Source organism: Idiotropiscis lumnitzeri, chromosome 6 (assembly GCF_059441095.1).
Source record: "Idiotropiscis lumnitzeri isolate Australia: NSW breed Sydney's pygmy pipehorse chromosome 6, RoL_Ilum_1.0, whole genome shotgun sequence".
NCBI classification, from domain to species: Eukaryota; Metazoa; Chordata; class Actinopteri; order Syngnathiformes; family Syngnathidae; genus Idiotropiscis; species Idiotropiscis lumnitzeri.
The window spans coordinates 19442208-19460714 of record NC_142396.1 but is presented as its reverse complement, the minus strand read 5'-3'; the positions used below and the strand labels follow the sequence as shown (position 1 = coordinate 19460714).

General features: G+C 41.7%; 2 protein-coding genes across 5 annotated transcripts in view; one reads left to right on the top strand and one right to left on the bottom strand.

The window, feature by feature from the left end:
* Positions 1 to 11986, top strand: part of ckap5 (cytoskeleton associated protein 5) — a 40956-nt gene extending 28970 nt beyond the window's left edge. For all 3 annotated transcript variants that reach the window (XM_088298199.1, XM_088298197.1, XM_088298196.1), the window contains 11 exons: positions 135 to 308; positions 407 to 527; positions 3413 to 3592; positions 3682 to 3869; positions 6538 to 6613; positions 6719 to 6907; positions 7238 to 7375; positions 7746 to 7829; positions 7931 to 8090; positions 8162 to 8280; positions 10231 to 11986. In XM_088298199.1, coding sequence (XP_088154325.1) covers positions 135 to 308; positions 407 to 527; positions 3413 to 3592; positions 3682 to 3869; positions 6538 to 6613; positions 6719 to 6907; positions 7238 to 7375; positions 7746 to 7829; positions 7931 to 8090; positions 8162 to 8280; positions 10231 to 10491 — 1690 coding nt within the window. In that variant the 3' untranslated portion in view covers positions 10492 to 11986. The remainder of the gene's footprint in view (positions 1 to 134; positions 309 to 406; positions 528 to 3412; positions 3593 to 3681; positions 3870 to 6537; positions 6614 to 6718; positions 6908 to 7237; positions 7376 to 7745; positions 7830 to 7930; positions 8091 to 8161; positions 8281 to 10230) is intronic.
* Positions 11987 to 12575: 589 nt separating this feature from the next.
* On the bottom strand, positions 12576 to 18175 carry LOC148335520 (homeobox protein DBX1-B-like). 2 transcript variants are annotated; one of them, XM_088299214.1, is made up of 4 exons: positions 17733 to 18175; positions 16847 to 16948; positions 14581 to 14786; positions 12576 to 13032 (listed from the first exon to the last, which is right to left on the bottom strand). In XM_088299214.1, exons 1-4 carry the CDS (start codon positions 18100 to 18102, stop codon positions 12718 to 12720), a joined length of 993 nt encoding a protein of 330 aa, XP_088155340.1. In that variant the 5' UTR covers positions 18103 to 18175; the 3' UTR covers positions 12576 to 12717. The 2 variants fall into 2 exon arrangements, with proteins under 2 accessions (XP_088155340.1, XP_088155341.1); XM_088299215.1 differs by having other exon boundaries at positions 14581 to 14756.
* Between the last annotated feature and the right edge of the window lie 332 nt (positions 18176 to 18507).

Genomic DNA, 18507 nt, shown 5'->3' with positions numbered 1-18507 from the left:
TTCCTTTCAAATCTAGTAAAAGAAAATATATCATTGAGAAGTCCTGAGCAATAAACTTAAAAAAACAACAAAATCTAAATAAAAAATCACCCTGTCCTACCACACTTAACCTGACGTTGGGTTCTCTTCTCCAGCCAAGCCCGTCAAAACGCCCAGCACAGTGAGTCCTCTCACATGCCCATCCCCAAGGAGTTCCAATTAGACCTGGACATGATTGAGATGGACCAGGGTAGAGTAAACGAGCTGCCGGACCTCGTCCAGCACAAGCTAGATGAGCTGCTGGAGCCCATTGTGATCCCTGAGCCCAAGTATGTCGAACTAACGCACACAAGATCCATATATCTAACAGATCTCGAACGTGGAAGTTGATGTTCATTTTAATGATGTTGTGGTTTTTCCTCAAAAGGATGCGTACCATTTCGCCACACTTGGATGACCTCCATAACAGCACTGCGTCCACGATAAACTTTGTCATCTCTCAAGTGGCCAGTGGAGACATCAACACCAGCATACAAGCACTTGCACAGGTAAAGATCACTGCTTAGCGTTTACTGTGTAGGTTTTCCCGACAACTTTGGGTTTCTATTTAATATGCCTGCAGCTGCGATAGGCTCCAGCAAGCCCGCGACTTGGATAAGAGTAAGCGGCTTGGATAATGGTTGGATTTCATTTCTTGCATTAGATATGTTACCTCACCTGTAGGAAGTGTTTTGAATTGTATTTGTCAGAGCTGTAATGATTTTTATTTTAATGGGTTAGCTGATCAGCAACACAATGCAGAGGAGACTCAGAACTACAACACAATTGGTTAGCGTCTTTTCATAGTACACTTTGCCAACATTGGACATTTTAGCATTGTAATGGAAATTTATCGAAATAAATTGTTGGATGTCATCAGATAAAAGATGTGTATATACAGCATGCCTTGTTCCAAGTAATGTTAACGGTTCGCATGTTCGATTCCAGTTGTGCGCTTGTTTAGTGTGTGGAAGAGATACTTATGGCCTCCTGCCCAATTGATCTTCCTTTTGTGTTAATTAGAATTAGAAATTAGAAATTCCTTTATTGTCATTGTACTCAAGTGTGCAACGAGATTAGAGGGCTCCCCTCTCCAGTGCAATACAACAATAATACAGACAAATATATAAATTAGATAAATAAATAAGAGTGCAATGGAATTTAGTACTGAATAGGGTACATAAAAACACATCACGATGCTGTTCTGCAAGGTAAGGGTGTTCTCGTGTGTGTGTGAGCGTTCAGAATGGAGATGGCTCTCGGAAAGAAACTGTTTCTCAGTCTATTGGTCCTCGATTTGATGCATCTGTAACGCCTGCCAGAGGGCATCAGGTCGAACAGGTGTGAGTTTGGGTGGGTATTGTCTTTGACGATGTTGAGAGCCCTGCTGAGGCACCGGGCGGTGTAGATGTCCGACAGTGAGGGGAGAGGGCAGCCAATAATCCTTTGCGCTGTTTTGACTGTCCTCTGGAGCCTCACTCTGTCCACCTCAGTGCAGCCGCTGTACCAGGTGGAGACACAGTACGTCAGCAGGCTCTCGATGGACGAGTGGTAGAAGGCCAGCAGCAGCTTCCTGTCCAGGTTGAATTTCCTGAGGACTCTCAGGAAGTGCAGACGCTGGTGGACCTTCTTTACCACTGCTGTGGTGTTGTGAGTCCACGAAAGGTCATCGGAGATCTGTACTCCCAGGAACTTGAACGTGTGGACCCTCTCCACACACACGCCTTCGATGCAGAGGGGGGGGCGGCACCGTCTTGTTCCTCCTGAAGTCCACGACGATCTCCTTTGTTTTTGCAGTGTTAAGGTGCAGTCTGTTGTCCTTGCACCAAGCCGTCAGCCTCTTTACCTCCTCTCTGTAGGCTGTCTCGTCACCTTCCGAGATCAGACCGACCACTGTCGTGTCGTCAGCAAATTTGACGATGGTGTTGTTGCCGCGGGCCGGGCTGCAGTCGTAGGTGTAGAGGGCGTACAGGAGAGGGCTCAGCACGCATCCTTGAGGGGAACCGGTGCTCAGCGTACGGGTGGAGGACGTGTGGGGGCCGAGCAACACAGTCTGGGGTCTGTTGGTCAGAAAGTCCTTAATCCAGATGCGTGTGAGGGCAGGGAGGCCGAGAATGTCCAGTTTGGCGACGAGGATGTCTGGGATGATCGTGTTGAATGCCGAGCTGTAGTCCACAAAGAGCATTCTTGCATAGCTCTGCTGTTGTTCCAGGTGGCCCAGCACAACATGCAGAGCAGTGTCGATGGCGTCCTCAGTGGATCTGTTAGCCCGGTATGCAAACTGGTAGGGGTCCAGAGTGGGAGGAAGGCAGTCCCTGATGTGCTGGAGAACCAGCCTCTCGAAGCACTTCATGATGACTGGTGTGAGAGCAACAGGACGGTAGTCATTCAGGTGGACGGCGGGTGACTTTTTGGGGACAGGAATAATGGTGGATGTTTTCAAGCAGGAGGGGATGACTGCTTGAGCCAGGGAGCGGTTGAAGATCCTGCAGAAAACATGTGCCAGTTGGTGGGCACATGCTCTGAGGACCTTGCCTGGTATTCCGTCGGGTCCAGTAGCTTTCCTGGGGTTAACAGCCAGGAGCGCGCGCCTCACATCGTGTTCCTCTACGGTGAGTGGGGGGGAGTTGGAGCATGAAGTGCGGGGGTGTGACGGTTGGGGCGAGTCAAAGCGAGCGAAGAAGCAGTTAAGCTCCTCTGCCAGCGATGCACTCGGGTCTACAGAGGTCGTGCTGCTGCCACGGAAGTTGGTGATGCTCCGTAGACCCTGCCACACCTCCCGTGGTCTGTTACTGGCAAGGTGGGCCTCCAGCCTCCCCTTGTAGATTGCCTTGGCTAGCTTGAGACCTTTGCTCAGGTCAGCACGAGCCACCCTGTACTGGGCTTTGTCGCCTGACCTGAAGGCAGCGTCACGGGCTTTGAGGCGAGAGCGAACCCTGCTGGACATCCAGGGCTTCGCATTTGGGAAGGTCCGTATAGTCTTTTGTTGGGACACAGTTTCCATGCAGAACTTGATGTAGTCCAGTACACAATGTGTGTAGACATCAAGGTCCTGATGTCTAATGGATGGATGCTTGGAATAAAATGACAGAATACACTTGTTTTGTTCCTGTTTATTGCAATAATGGAGAAAATATTGCCTCAGGCAGTATTAATTGTCAGTGCAAGTGCAAAATGAAGCACAAATAGGTTTTTAGCTAGCTTTTTAGCTGCCTTTTGTGAAAAGCCCAGTCAATGGCATTTGCTCATCTTCTCTGAAATGGATGCCGTTGTTCCACATCTCTTTAATAAAAACAAAGATGCACAAACCTGAAGACATTGCAAAGTATTACCATACATCAATACGTGTGAAATAGCAATTAATGCCGAATTTTTATTTATTTTTTCCACATAGATTGATGAAGTCTTGTGGCAGGAGAACAAGGCAGAGGTCATGTCAGGACACATTGATCAGTTCCTCATTGCCACCATCATGCAGCTAAGGCTCATTTATAATACCCACATGGCAGATGACAGACTGGACAAGAAGGTCATATTTAAACTATATAGCTGCATCCTTGGCAACATGCTGTCTGTAAGTATGTCCCACATAGAAATGTTATTGAACAAGTCCGAGGTTGATACACTGTATGCATTCATGGATCGCCTTATTCTTGTCTTCAGTTATTCTCTTTGGAGTCTTTGGCGAGGGAGGCATCCATGGGTGTGTTGAAGGACCTGATGCATGGCCTGATAACATTGATCCTGGACAGCAGAGTGGAGGACACCGAGGAGGGGCAGCAGGTCATCAGATCAGTGAACCTGCTCGTAGTCAAAGTGTTGGAGAAGTCTGACCAGACCAACATAATTAGGTAAATGAGCCCTAAATGTTGGCAAACAGGTGCATGAGCATCAACTTTAACCTCAATCTTAATTTAATTTCTGAGAAACCATTGAGGGTTTACATTGTTCTTCAATAACAAGAGAAGCGAAACAAAATTGTTCCAACAGGAACAGTTATTGCAAAACATTTAAAAATTATTACTGTCAAATAGCACTGTGCCAGTTTTGAATTTTATTATAAAGTAAATGTTTGTTGTAGGGCTGAACGATAATTCAATGTCATAATATATCGCGATAGACACGTGATCATGGTCAGCAGATATTGTGCTTGATTATATCTATTTAAGAAATCAAATAAAATTAAATATCGGAAATAAGCTCAGACCCTGGCATTCAGCGCGCTGTTGGCAGGGTCTACATTGTGACGTGAGATTTGTCTCATAATTACAAGTGCCTAAGAGGACATTTGGAGCACAACAGTGTGTATTCATTGCACAAGAACCATTTCTGTGAACCTTATCCACAGAAGAAGTGCGTGCCTGTGTGCAACTGTGGCATTCGGACGCTGAATGAAAGTGTATCTTAACCTTAACTTTATTCAAATGCATGAGCAATTGCCTCAGTGCAACTGTTTAATAAATCAGATTAACAGAGAGGTGGGCGTGTCAGTAAATGTGGGCGGTCAGTCATTCTTCAGCGGTCAGCCCACCCACCCGTCATCGTCAGTCCATCATTACTTGAAGCAGAACCTAACTACTCGTCAGTCTCTCATTCTGTCATCGCCGGTCATCCAGTCTGTCATACTTATTTTAATCCACACTTCCTTCTCTTGATCTCTAAAACGCTAAAATGTAATCAAAAAGATATTGCTTTACGCTGTTTAACTCATTAACTACCAGCTGGGGGGAAAAAAAATAGACGTATTTGACGTATTTATCCGTCAATGGTATTAAACGAGTTAATAACGACCTAGTTGGTCTGATGTAAAACTAAACCCACAACAAAAAGAATTACCGTATTTTTACGGCCAAAAGACGTGCGGTATCAAAGGGCGCAGTACCAGTTGAGGGTGCTATTTCGGTATTTGATACATGGATAGAACGCACCGTATCATTGGGCGCAAACAGAACCGAGCAGTCGCGCTGGCTGCTCAGTCGCGCTAGCGTGTTTTTAAAATGGCAGCGGGAGTTTGGTGGTACTTTATTTTAGCTTTTAACAACGTGCTGAAGTTGTCCTCATCCAAAAATGCACCAAGTCCTTGTCGTCTGTATCCAAGATAAACAGCTGGACACGTTCGCCACCAAAGACGAGAGTCATTATCAGTCTGCCTCGCCGTCTCGTTGCCGCGCAGCCCCTCAGATGGGATGCCGACACAATGCCGGTGTGAGCAAGTCACTAATCAACAAACGATGTGCGGTCACGGTGTTACATCAAAACTAAAACTATCATCCCAAATCAACTGAATAGCATAAGAGTGTAGGCCCAGCAAAATCCCGCCTCCCAGCCTAGCATACAATACCTTAGTTTACAGGCATGCACACTAAAACAGAAGATAGCGTGGCTAGCTGTTTTTAAAAAGGCAACAGGAGCAAAACTGAGTTTGGTTGTATTTTATTGAACTATTTAACAATGTACTCACATTATTATTAATCAGTCATCATCCACAAATCCATCAAAATCGTCTTCTGTATCAGAAATAATCAGCTGGGCAAGTTCTCCGCCAGGTTCCCTCTCGTCATTGTCAGATTCCCCGTGTCGCTGCTGCGTGCGGCTCCTCATGATTGCCGGCTTTTGCGAAAGCCTGAACAACAGAGCTAGCAGACACGGTTGCCCATATAAGGGCATTGGGGGCTGCTTTGCACTGGGGGCGTGCCTTTGCGTTGTCATTCACGCCCATCTCCCCTCTCACGTCCGCCTGCTGTCGTTAGCCACGCCTGCCTTCTCTCTATAGAAGCAGTGTGCCGGCAGTTCATGTTCGCAGTCAGCCCAGCGGTGCACTTGGTGCACTTAATGGGCGCTCCGCCTCAAAAGGCGCCCTGGCTTTTTTTGGACGAGTTTCAGGACTTTAAAGTGCGCCTTATGGCTGCGAAAATACGGTATTAACATTGAATAATTAAATACAAAACGTGCTTTGTTTTCAAAACATCGCTAGCACTAATGCTAAAGGGAAATTAGCATCAACTTCGGGGGTGATTTTCCTTGAAACAACGAATATTCACACACAAACTGTGTGGAAACGCATACACGTAGGTAAGATTACACTTCTCAAAGGCACAGATTCTTCCCAATCTGTGAAAAATGAGATTATAGAGTTCAATCACAACTTCTGTTTTCATTCTGTTCTCATGCACATCATCATGCACTGCACCACACTGCCCCTAAGAGGCCGTGCAGGAATAACGTTTTCTTTGTTTTTTGCCATTATTGTTGCAAGTATGTCCTTATTTAACCACGTGTGAAAATAACACAAGATATTATATGAAAAAGTGGTAAGGGTAATGCTTATTTAAAGCTTCAGTGTATATAAAGATGTAATGCATCAGAAGTGTGCATTTAGCAGAATGAAAATGTAATCGGCTTAAATTTCACAGATGTACTAGTTAATTTTGTACTTGACAATAATACTAGAGCATTCACGATTAGGTGACTCACAAGGATTTATTTTATTTGTAATATATCTCGCTTTTGACTCTTCAGTGCCCTACTGGTGATGCTTCAAGACACTTTGGTCCCAACAGCTGGGTCTCCCTTGTTCTCGGAACTGGTGCTAAAGGCAAGTTTCTCAGCTAAGGACGCGAACCCGAAGTTGCAGAAACTGGGACTCCAGACGGGCTGTTTAAACAGAAATCAAGGCTAATGTGATGTTTTTTTCCCTCAGTGCCTGTGGAGGCTGATCCGCCACCTCCCGGAGACCATCAACAGCATCAACCTAGATAGGATTTTATTCGATGTCCACAATATCATGAAGGTTTTTCCCAAAGAGAAACTTAAGCAGCTCCAGAGTGACATTCCACACAGAACCCTCAAGACGTTACTACACACGCTTTGCAAGCTTACTGGAGCTAAGGTAACAAGCCCTACTGGACTGTAGCAGGCAATGTTTTGTTTTCCTTCTTCTGGACTCTTTTGTCATTGAAGTACAATCTCATTATAGAAGCGTGCACTAAATACAATACCAGTAAATATGAACCCTGATAACAGAGGTACACTCTATTGTAAATGCCTCTGTAAGCACCACGAGAGGTGTTAGCAAACATTTTAAGACGGTTAATTAGGAACTCTTTTGCTTTTGATAAATTGTTAATCTTTAATTTATATATTTAAATTATTACCACCGTAGGACTGTTTTGTTTTGTATGTAGTCATTCAGCTTTTTTCCCCCCTCCATGATCAACAGATCCTGGACCACCTTTCAATGATTGAGAATCGAAATGAGTCTGAATTGGAGGCCTATTTGAGGAGGGTTGTCAAACACTCGAGTAACCTGTTTGGTAGCAAGAGTGACCGAGGTAACGAGAAGGGTGGCCTGGTCGTGGTGAGTAACCTACTGAATGCAAGTAATTGTTTCCAGTCAGTGTTGTATTGCTTTTAGGTGATAAATGCATTCAAATGGAAATAGAGGTCATGTAACGTAAAGAAGATTGACACAGTAGATTATGACTGTTAGAAATGCCTTTGTATGGTTTTCAAATATTACTGTTATTATTTTATTGTATTAATTAATTTTTTTTACAAACTGTCATTAAACCTGGACTATGTAACTATTTCTCCCCTCTTCTTTACGTCCGCCATTGAGTGTTTTAATAAAACAAATGTATTTGAAGTATGTAGGGAAATGATTTTGAAAGTTTCTTTGACTTTGAAGTTTGGAAATTCAACTTTGAGAAATTAACTTTTGTTCCCAGGAGGATGGGATGTCAAAGGCAAAGGTCCGTGACATTCTGCCTGAAATCTTCAAGAAGATTGGCTCCAGGGAGAACACTAAAGAGGTCAGTTTGATCATTTACGCAACTCTTCAGCTTTATATTGTAAAATATCCTATATTGGTGGAGTATATATTTTTTTTAATATTGTACCTGAATATCCACAGGGTTTAACCGAACTATACGAGTACAAACAGAAGTGTAGTGATGTGGACCTTGAGCCCTTCCTCAAAAGCACGACACCATTCTTCCAGAGTTACGTGGAGCGAGGGCTTCGGATGATCGAGTCCGAGCGAGAGGGCAAACCTCGCATTCAAAACCCTGCAGGTACGGGAATTTGTAAAAAGCATGATGTAACTTTGTCAACAGATAGCAATTGGTAATGTGTGGTTCTGCAGTGATTGCACAGCATGCTGCTGACACCAGTCTCAGCAGTAACGATGAAGATCTGAAGCCAGCGGTCTACTACGAGAGACTCAAGATCCTACGTCAGCGACAAGGCCTGGAAAACACCAGGGTGAGGTTCTCATGCACACGTTCAAATGTTCACTTTATAACACTGTTTTACATGACCAGAAAGTTGTCAAATGTCACAATTTCTCTCTTGGCCTAAGACAGTGCTCCTCAATTGTTTTTTGTCACGCCCCCCCTACCAAGAAGAAAATAATTCGTGCTCCCCGCACCACCATTTATTTTTTTTTACATTTCGGTACTAATGTGCATGTTCTTTGTATATTGATGTACCCCACTATTTGAGAAGCACTGGCGTAAGAGAATATTCTCATTCAAGGTCCAAATATTCCTTTTTCAAGTTGCTCCAAGATTTTGTGTTCAAATTAGTTGTGTGGATCGTTGCGCCCCATAAAGCCTAAAATTGTTTCCGCTTTTTTTGAAATTTTATTTTTACTCTAAAAGTAAATTAGTAAATTTAATCACATTTTTGCTCAGGTGTCAAGGTGGCCAATTTACCATTCAACACCTAATCCACTTAATTCATATTGTTGGTTTGCTATTTTTGTCTTTTTGCTCCTGATGAAAAGCAACTTAGCTTACGTCTGTACACTGCCATCCGCCTAAACCGAGCATGAGTTGATTGCTTCTTGACGTCACTCTCGTGTATCCTTCTGACATTTTAATTGGATGATGGGGCCCAGTTAATGTGGCCCCATGGCAGTTTTGGACGTGCACAATGATTTGAGTGTCTCATTACCTAAACAGGCGCTCATGGTCTGGCTGGATTTTTGTCCTGTTTGGAGAAGTTAGACCATTTGACCTTGGCTTTGGTAAAGCCTTTGTATTATGCATAAATGTTTAGAACAAAATTGCCTTAGTAACACTATTAGTATTTATTGCTTATTATTATTCTTGTTATATTTCTAAATTATCTGTAATGAAGCCCAATTCTCGTTACAATTATTTTCAGCTTGCATAGGGCACAACAGCGCCATCTGGTGGGGCCAGGTAAAGATGTCACTGGAATGACATTTTTATTATCTAAAAGGAATCCAATTTATTATGCTGCAAAGTAAGCAAGCTCAATGTGTTCTTCACTAATTAATTCTAATTCCTCAAGATAATGTCAACTATTGGGTGTTGATGTACATTTGATTGGTCAAATTCAGGTAAAAGCATACAATTCCATAAAAAAATTGTTGCATGTCTTTACGATATGCATATAGCAGCCAGAGGTCATTATCATGATATTGATTTTAGTTGTAATATATTGTGCTTCCCTAAATAAGGAGGAAGGAAGGAATTTTCCTTAAGGTTGAGATTTGGTGCTAATGTGTGCACTGTGCTAATGCATGTTCATTGTCTATCTCCCTTCTTGCTCACTGTTGTGTGACCAAAATTCCCGATGAGAAAGTGGAAAATACATCCCAAGAATCAATTGTGTTTACCTTTGCCACTTGATTTTTCAGCTCAGCTCTATTGGGTTCATAAAGCACAGAAAAATGTTCTATACATCGAGGAAAAATAAGTCCTACAATAAACCAAATTAATAATGAAGTCTGTAAAAAGCGCCAACATTTGCACACTGTCAATAGACTTTTTTATTTTTTTTGTATTGTAGGCATATGTCTTAGAAATTCAGAAAAAAATATTGAAGTTATGTTTTAAAACAACTTTAGTCGTCGAGGGCCATAATCCTGCATGTTTTAGATGTTTCCCTCTTCTAACACTCCTGATCAAATGCCCAGCTCATTAGCAAGCGTTGCGGGAGCCTGAGAGCTATCCTCATAGCAATCTTATTCTGGTCGCCAATCTCTTTAAGTTAGTTCAATAATTTTACATGAAACAATGATTCTAATTGACTCACAACACAAAGCATAATATTTTCTAAGCAACAACTCTAAACTATGATGCATTTTCAATACCTTTCAGTACCTTTCTGGAGTTTAAATGGAAGAACATGATGTAATTTAGTTTATGTTCTCAAAGGCTTGCCTTTACCTATGTGTTGCAGAGCATCAGTGGGGGTGATAATGAGCCCCATGAGCGAGGCACCATCTCCTCTCTGCTGTCATCGAAGCCATCGGTGGCCTCCTCCACCGACATGCTCCACAGCAAGCTGTCGCAGCTCAAAGAGTCCAGAGAGCTCTATCAGCAGGAACAAAACGCTCAGCCCCGCTCACCGTCCAACGCACACACCCGCTCGGCCTCGCCAGCGGCGAACCTAGGCGACCTGAAGAAACGTCTGGAGCGCATAAAAAACAATCGGGAGTAGGAACTCCGGTATCCTCGTTTCACGGCACGGTTCTGTTTCTCTTCCTGCGCTTATAGATGGACCTAACAAGCATCTGGAACCTAAATGTCACTCTTCCCGTGTATAAAAGTCTTTTAAATCTAGTAGATTTTTTTTTTTTTTTAAGATGCTCATCTGTCTACTAGAGCTGCATTACATTGTATGCAATCTGATGCATCTCAGAATTTACAGTGTGGCGCAGTTCTTACTATTCTCCTTTGATTAAACAGTTGCCAGACTTTCTCTTACAACAGATTTTTGGTGTTTTAAGGCTGTATAACCACTGCTTTTACTGTGACCGACAAGTTACACAGTAAACGCGAGTCTTGTATTGTCGCCATTTATAATCCGCAGAGCCATATCTCTGTGTTGAAGTCGATTGTGCTGTGCGTGGACTACAGATGAAACCATGTGAAAATTTCACATCACCTTTATCAATATTGTATCCATCCAACCAATTCCTGTGCCACGTATTCTTCGTAGGCTTGCGGCTGAGTTGTAGCTTTTCCCAGTTTATTTTGGGTGAGAGTCAAGTATCACAGATAAATGCTCCAGAAACAGTTTTATTTTGGGGAAAAAAATAGCAACCCATTGTACTTTCTAGCCTTATAACTTGTAAACTGCTGTTACCAAAGGGAATTTTCATAGAATTAATAACTGTGGGACTCAAAACAGTCTAATTAGAGGCTACGTTCATTCTCTTAATCAAATAGAAATATTTGACAATGTGAAGTGAACATAAACAACAAAAATCAAATTTTAAGCCCAGAGACTACAGGGTACAGATTACATTAATGCCGATTTTAACAAAAGTGCAATTATAGTAATTAGATTTAAAGGTGAATTTCAAGCAGACAACAGATTTCAATTCAAGTTGGCTTCACTTGATTGACTCTTTAAAGGACAAGCAATTTCCACATGCGATGACGCATTGTACTTCAGGCTCTTGACCCGCCGTCGTCTGCGACCCGAGGGCTCGCGACACTTCAGGGATAATTCCCGTTCCTCATGCATCCCCACAGGAATGAATGGACAGACTATGATTGTGGTTTCTCATTTGACCCACCTTTAGTCACGTGAAACGTGTAGCCCGCTCTTTATCACTCACTCCCTTGTTCTCTCACCATGGAAGAGGCCACGCATAGCTAAGCACATAAAGTTGATTTAGAATTGAAATTTTATTACCGTTTAGCGATCTACCTTAAACAGCTTCATCCTTAGCGTGGACACTGTGAGTCCCTGTAAATACTGTTTGTATGTACTAATGTCATGTCCTTGTTTAACACAGACGTTTCTTTGGAACGTGAGTCCTAAGCCAATATGAGTGTCATGAAAAGTGCTTCAAACCAACTCTTGTGTTCAACCCTTCATCCCACTGAAGGAAATTCTCGCTGCCCCAGGGTTGAAAGAGTATTACATTACATCTGTGATTGTTTTTATTTTTGTGATGTAAATAAACTTTAAATTGCATAACATGGTTCATTTTTAGTTTATTCTTCCCTTTTGGTCATTTTTTTTGTTTTTTACTGCAATTTTTTTTGTTGTTTCTATATGGGATATTATTTAAACGCAAGTACATGCATGCGAGCACTCACATATGCACATGGTGTTCTGATTAACATTTTGTTGGTGCAATGTGAGCTAAGCAATAAAATACACCTTTTATAGCCATGTTTGAGGGTGGCCATTTTGTAACTTATGTTGACTGCATATGACATCACAGTTGCTCACGACTCTGCTAAGGACCAATCATGGCTCAGCCTCAGAAAACATCTTTTTGGGTTATGCAGATTTACTGTATTGCAAAGTAAGTGATCTCGCCACATACAAATTTAGTCTGCTGATACAAATTGTTGAGGTAAACTAATGTGACATTGTTAGACTTTTTCCAAATTTATTTATGAAAATAAAAAATAGTCTGTTGAAATTGTACTGCGTCTTTAGGAGTTAAAAAAATAGAGTATTGTACACAGAGTCAATCTAAAATTGCTCAGTATATATTTTACAATGTGTAAACAATATATTGAACTAAAGATAAAAAGTCATATGCAAAACACTGTACAGAATTAGAGATTAGATGCTGATAGAATGTAGGCCATTCACAAAGCCACTAGAAGCACTTGTGGTTTTCACCTTTCATCATCCCACCTAACTGACACTTTAAAGCAAATACGTAGAGCAAAGAATGAGTCTTTTTCAATCCTGTTCTTATGAAACAGTGATTTCTTCACTCTCTGACTCGGATTGTTTACTGGACTCTGATGGCGAGGAGCGATGATAGTGGTGATGATGATTCTGATGATGGTGGGGCAGATGTGACTCTTGGCTCACTAACTGTCCTTGACTGGCAGCTGCAATCCTCTGCAGGCCACTGTGGCAGTCGGTACTGCCCACATCGGTGAGGTCTGGGTGGGGGTTGGTTTTGGTGGGGAGGGTCTGCTGGCGGCAACCCCCTGTCGACAGGAGCTCCCTTTCTTTTGAGTTCCTCCATTTCATCCTCCGGTTCTGAAACCAGATCTTCACCTATGGGAATGCATAAACCAAAGTTCTGTCAGTCCTCTTTTTGTTATACATACAGTATGGCAACGGGTGTATAAGTTGGTAGGTTGGGTGAAAAATTGATGACTTTTGATAGTTAACTGCTGATTGCCAACCCAATGGACGAGGCTGTTCTTTACGTCTGTTGTCTCTGGTACCGGTCAGGAAACATAACATATTGCTCTGTGATTGGCTGACAACCAATCATCAAAGATCGGCTCACCCATGACCCTAATGAAGATCGAGCTATAGAAAATGGATGGATAATGCCACCATTTTTGCCAATTTTAGCATTTAAGGTACATTCATTGGATTTTATTTTATTTTTTTAACTTCAGGCTTTGTGTTTGTTACATTAATGGTTTACACTTTACAGTTTTTGTATTTACGACAGTGACTTAAGCAAGAACTCAAGTCCAATATTTTCAATACAATATGTTCTATGCAAGCCCACTAGTCTGGCATGGCATTCTGATTAATATTGAGTTCCTGGACTATGAATTAAGTGGGAAAATATACCCATTTTTATCAATCTCTCATTCTTATCAATCTGCTATTTTGCCACTTTCAGGGCTCAGTAAACAATCAACCTGTTTTCTGGGTTTGTTCACGTGAAATTCGCAAGCTGAGAACATTTTTGACTTGACTTGTACTTTAAATGTAGTTTAATGTTATAGCTGTAGCATTACATAATATTACTAAGAACAATATGTTCTGAATTATTAACTAATCGTTTGAAGGGAACTCCATAAATAGGTTTGAATAAACTTGACGTTTTATTTTTAACCTCATAAAATGTATAAATGGGTACTTAACCCTATTTTTCCGGTCTGTCCTCCATCTACAACCTGGGCACCATTTTGTCTTTACACTTTTTGTTCATATTCATAAAAATAAGAAGAGACGGAAGGACGGACAGACCGTTCCGTCCCACGGACAAAATGCCCATCTCTGATAAACTGATTGTAGAGTGTTAAAGATTTTTTCCCAGAATAATGAAATAGTAATTTAATTGGCCTTCCTTTTTTTTTTTCTTTTTTTTTTTACATCCATCCATCTTATATAGATAGCGCTTGTCCTCCTTACAGTCACGGGTGAGATGGCGCCTGCCTGTCCCAGCTGATTTTGGACACAAAGTGGGGTGCACTGTGAACTAGTTGCCAGTCAGTCGCAGAGCAGAAAGAGGCAAACAGGTTCACACTCACAGTCACACCTATGAACAATTTTGTCCTTAATTAACCAATCGCGTGGCCTGATCTTGGAATGTGGGAGGAAGCTGGAGTACCCAAAGAAAACCCACACAAACGTGGGAAAAACATCTAAATTGCACACAGGCCGATTTGTGAGGCAGATTTATAATTATTATATTTAAAATTATAATGTAACTTTTCAAATGTTTAAAATCTATTTGAGTTCATTTTGGCTCGTTTTTATCTGTTGAGCAAATCTGCATGTAATTATGTTCGGGAACGTGTACACAATGAATATGAATATTAACCACATCCATAAAGTGGTCTTTAAAGCTTTCTGTACCTGTGAGTCTTTGAGTCCAAGTTTACTGGCCAATTTCTTCCTGTCTGGCTTGCTGATGTACTTTTGCTTCTGGAAAGTTCTCTCCAGGGCCTTTCTCTGAAGATCTGAGAAGACAGCTCGTCGCAGCATGCCCCTTCTAGGCTTCCCCCTTGGGACCAGGGGCCATGAAAAGGTTCCTGGGACAGGGACCACAGAGGAGGAGGACGCTGAAGTGACAAAATGCAACATGTGGTCAAATAGAATTGAATGTAAAACACACACACACTTCCGAGAGCCACCTCCATGCTGAACTCTCGCACGGAACTACCTTTGCCTTGTAGAACTGCAACATAATGTGTGTTTTTAATTTTTATTAATTTTATATTTGTTTATTATTTAATTATTGATTGTTTACTAATTTAATTGATCTATTTAATTAAATGATTTATTATATTTGCACTAGAGAGGGGAGCTCTCCATTCTCGTCGTACACTCAGTACAATGACAATAAAGGGCATTCTGATTCTGATTCTGAACATGTTCTTTTCCTTGGTTGCCTTCGAGGTTGGTAGAGTAGCACTCCTGCTGTCAGTAGTAGGAGCATGTCAGGACTTTCATCGTCTTGACTCTGCCTCAAATAGAATTGTTCTTGCTGAAATGTGATGTTTAAAAGTCCAATTTGTCAAGTGGCGCAAACAGAGCCAATGCTAATGAGACCGGCTCTCCAAAGCTCAGCTCACACTACCTCTAATGAAGCATGAAGGGGGATTGTATAGGCTGCAAATGCATAGAGAAAGCTGATTGTGTTTCAAAGAATTGAGTGGAGAAGGCTGTCGACATGCCAGTATATTACAGGCCCATTAAAGGCAGGTCAGTATAATGTGCTACTGTTAAAAGGTTTGAGCTGCTGGGATCTTAGAGATGTTGCTAGTTATGTACTTGCCTTCCTGATGCTAATGCAGATGGCATATGCTTAATGTCCTGACAACGTCATCCAGTAAATCTTGGCATTTGTTTTGAGGTGATGTAAGGATATGTGCAGAGATGCCTATACACACCGCATATATATAGAAGTAGCAGTGTGACACATACTGTAGCTCTAGAATCAAATCTGCAAAGTGTGTGTGCGTGTGGGTGTGTGTGTGTGTGTGTGTGAGTGGGTGGTGTTGTGGCTTCTATTGGTCACGGTATTGGGAGTTTTGTGAGCAGGCAGAAGAGCTTGGTGGGAAAACGACAGCGCGTGAAGAGGCACTGAGTTCCTGAGCTGGGAAGATACCCGCCTCACATTTAAACCATGACAAACGGCACTGATATATGTGGAGCGTGACAAACCAGACTAATTTGTAGATAACAACAACTGGTGCTAATGTCAGCAGTTAGATTGTCCCCTAAATAGGTCTTCAAATTGGCGAAGCTGATTCCATGCTGTCCGGGGGGATTCCCATAATAAAAGGCTGACAATGTCTCGGAAAATGAGAACTCGTAATTGACAGACTGAATAAAATGCATGAATTTCTATTCTATTTTTTAGCTTCTCAAACTATTAGGTGTAACTTACAAATTCCAGCAAATTGAATGAGAATTGCATGTCGCATTTTCTCATAGTTTAATCAGATTTAATTTACTAATAAACCTGCACATAATTGTGCCATTACAAAGATGATAACACTCAATTTGACAAACACTTTCAGAGCAGGATTAATGAACAAATGTTTGACTTTTTGGTGTAAAATTGCCTAGCATCATGCTGAGAATTGTTTCTAATATTTGGTTACCTCTTTTAGCAAGCTACACAAGAACACAAGAATATTAGCCTCACCTCTGAGGATGATACCACTTCAAAAGACAAATAAAATACACAATAATGAACATACATCTTATTGTTGTTTTTGGATCTCTGAAGCTCAACACCTCAAGTGGTGTTATTTAGATTTGCAGGTTTACTTTACATTGGCTACACATAAATTGTCGTGTATCACATCCCTTCCATAAAACTCTGGTCACTCTTAGAGATGTTTTCAGTCATCACTTTGATTCAAATTTACATGGCCTTTTGACTTATAGCAGAGAGAAAACATACAAGTCCTAGTGTAAGGCGCAGCGAACCATTGCCCCAATTCTATTACATTAACAATGTATTATAAAATGAGAATTGGCAAATTGGATCAATCTAGCATTAAAAATGTAAAGTAAAGATATAATAACCATAATAATAATAATAATAAAATAATGTCATTCAGTTTTTGGCTGCTTTTGTCTATTTGTACGGCTGAGGAAGGGCTCCCACCTGTGAAATAGGAAGCTCTGATGAAAGGATGAAGACTTGTATCCAAGAAAGGTAGTGGGAAGGATTTTGTCTGCAAACTGTGGACTGGAGGAGAAGCGCAACCTGGGAAAAAACAACAGGGGCATCAGTTATGCTGTCCTGTGGTTTACAATATTACATAATTTAATTTAGTACAGTACACTCATGCCTAGAACTCAATTTTTTCCCAATATATGCTCGAAATAAACCTCTGTCAAAAAGTACTTTGAAGATGAGCTGCATCAAAAATAGAAGTTAAAAGTTAACACCTCTTCGACCTGGATGCCCTCTGGCAGGCGCCAAAGGTGCATCAAGACAAAGACTAACAGACTGGAAAACACTTTCTTCCCGAGAGCCACCTTTGCCTTGTAGAACTGCGACATGTGTTTTATTTATTTAATGTAATATTTATTTTTATGTAATTCTTTAATCTTTAATTAATTTAACTGATATATTTAATTAAATTATTTGTTATATTGTACTGGAGAGGGGAGCTCTCCAATCTCATTGTTAGCTGAGTACATTGACAATATAGGCCATTCTGATTCTGATAAAAAAAAAGTTTGAGTTCGATACCAGTAGAATGAAGAATAGAATTGATCACGATACAGTATCAATTACATGTAATATAAGAGTAATAAGAATAATAAAAGTAATAAGCTTGATTTGAAGTTCTATATGAAATAATTTTTTAAAAATAAATATATGTAACTGCATTAGTATGGAATTACATTTTAAACACATGTTATGATACATCAATAGATACACTGCACTTTATATAAATTGATTTATACATGTCACAAAATATAAACAGAAGAAGCATGAATAGATCCAATGCAAGCACAATTCAATATTCAATACTTCTCACCACTCCTGGTTGACGGTGCCAGTATGGCACTGACGCCGAATTTGAGACAATTCGAGGCCGGACATACGGACGGTGTGGGGCCGCCGCTGTGGTTCGGCTGCCCGGAACACTGAAACACAGAGCGGGCAGTGCTCGGCCCCAACGCCCGTGGTGAGGCGCCCTGCTCCGGGCTCAGCGAGAGGACGTCCCCGGGGTTTGCGGCCGAGAACGTCCGCTGTATGTAGCTATACGCCGGTTGGCTGATTCGGAGGAGATCTTCCACGCGGTATCCCGAGGGAGGTGACCGGGGCAGAGGGGAGGTCAGCGCGGCCGGGGGTCGCAACAGGTCCGGATAGATCGGATGCGGCAAGGCGCTGCACGGAAACATCATGGCTGGCGCTTGCTGACAACAAGCTTGTTCACTCTTGTCCTGAATGCGGCCAAAATCACAGTCGTGGTCACCTGTGTTTGTTAGAGCAGCAAGGGATTGGGTGGCGATTGGGAGCAACTTTTATACAAGCGACGTTGGCAGACAAGTTTACCGCAGCCTGTCATCGGAGTGGATGAGGCTACCACGGATTGGTCAACGCGTCTCTGCTCCGGGCCTGATTGGACTTGAGACAGCAAGATGGGGACTCTTTTTTCCCCCCCTTTTCTTCTCTCTTTTTTCCCCTTCTCATTCAAACTTTTATGGACTCAACAATAGTTAGTCGACAGGACGGGGTAAGATGTGGGCCATTCCAGAAATAGAGGACAATTTTGGAAACATTTTGGGAAAAATTATTTTCAATTCATA

Coding starts and splice junctions, on each gene's coding strand:
- LOC148335520 (XM_088299214.1), bottom strand. CDS start 18,102: ATGATGTTTCCGTGCAGCGCCTTGCCGCATCCGATCTATCCGGACCTG. Junction 14,787..16,846: donor CAGAGCTTCCTATTTCACAG/GTGGGAGCCCTT, acceptor TTGTCACTTCAG/CGTCCTCCTCCTCTGTGGTC. Junction 13,033..14,580: donor TTGGACTCAAAGACTCACAG/GTACAGAAAGCT, acceptor GCATTCCCATAG/GTGAAGATCTGGTTTCAGAA.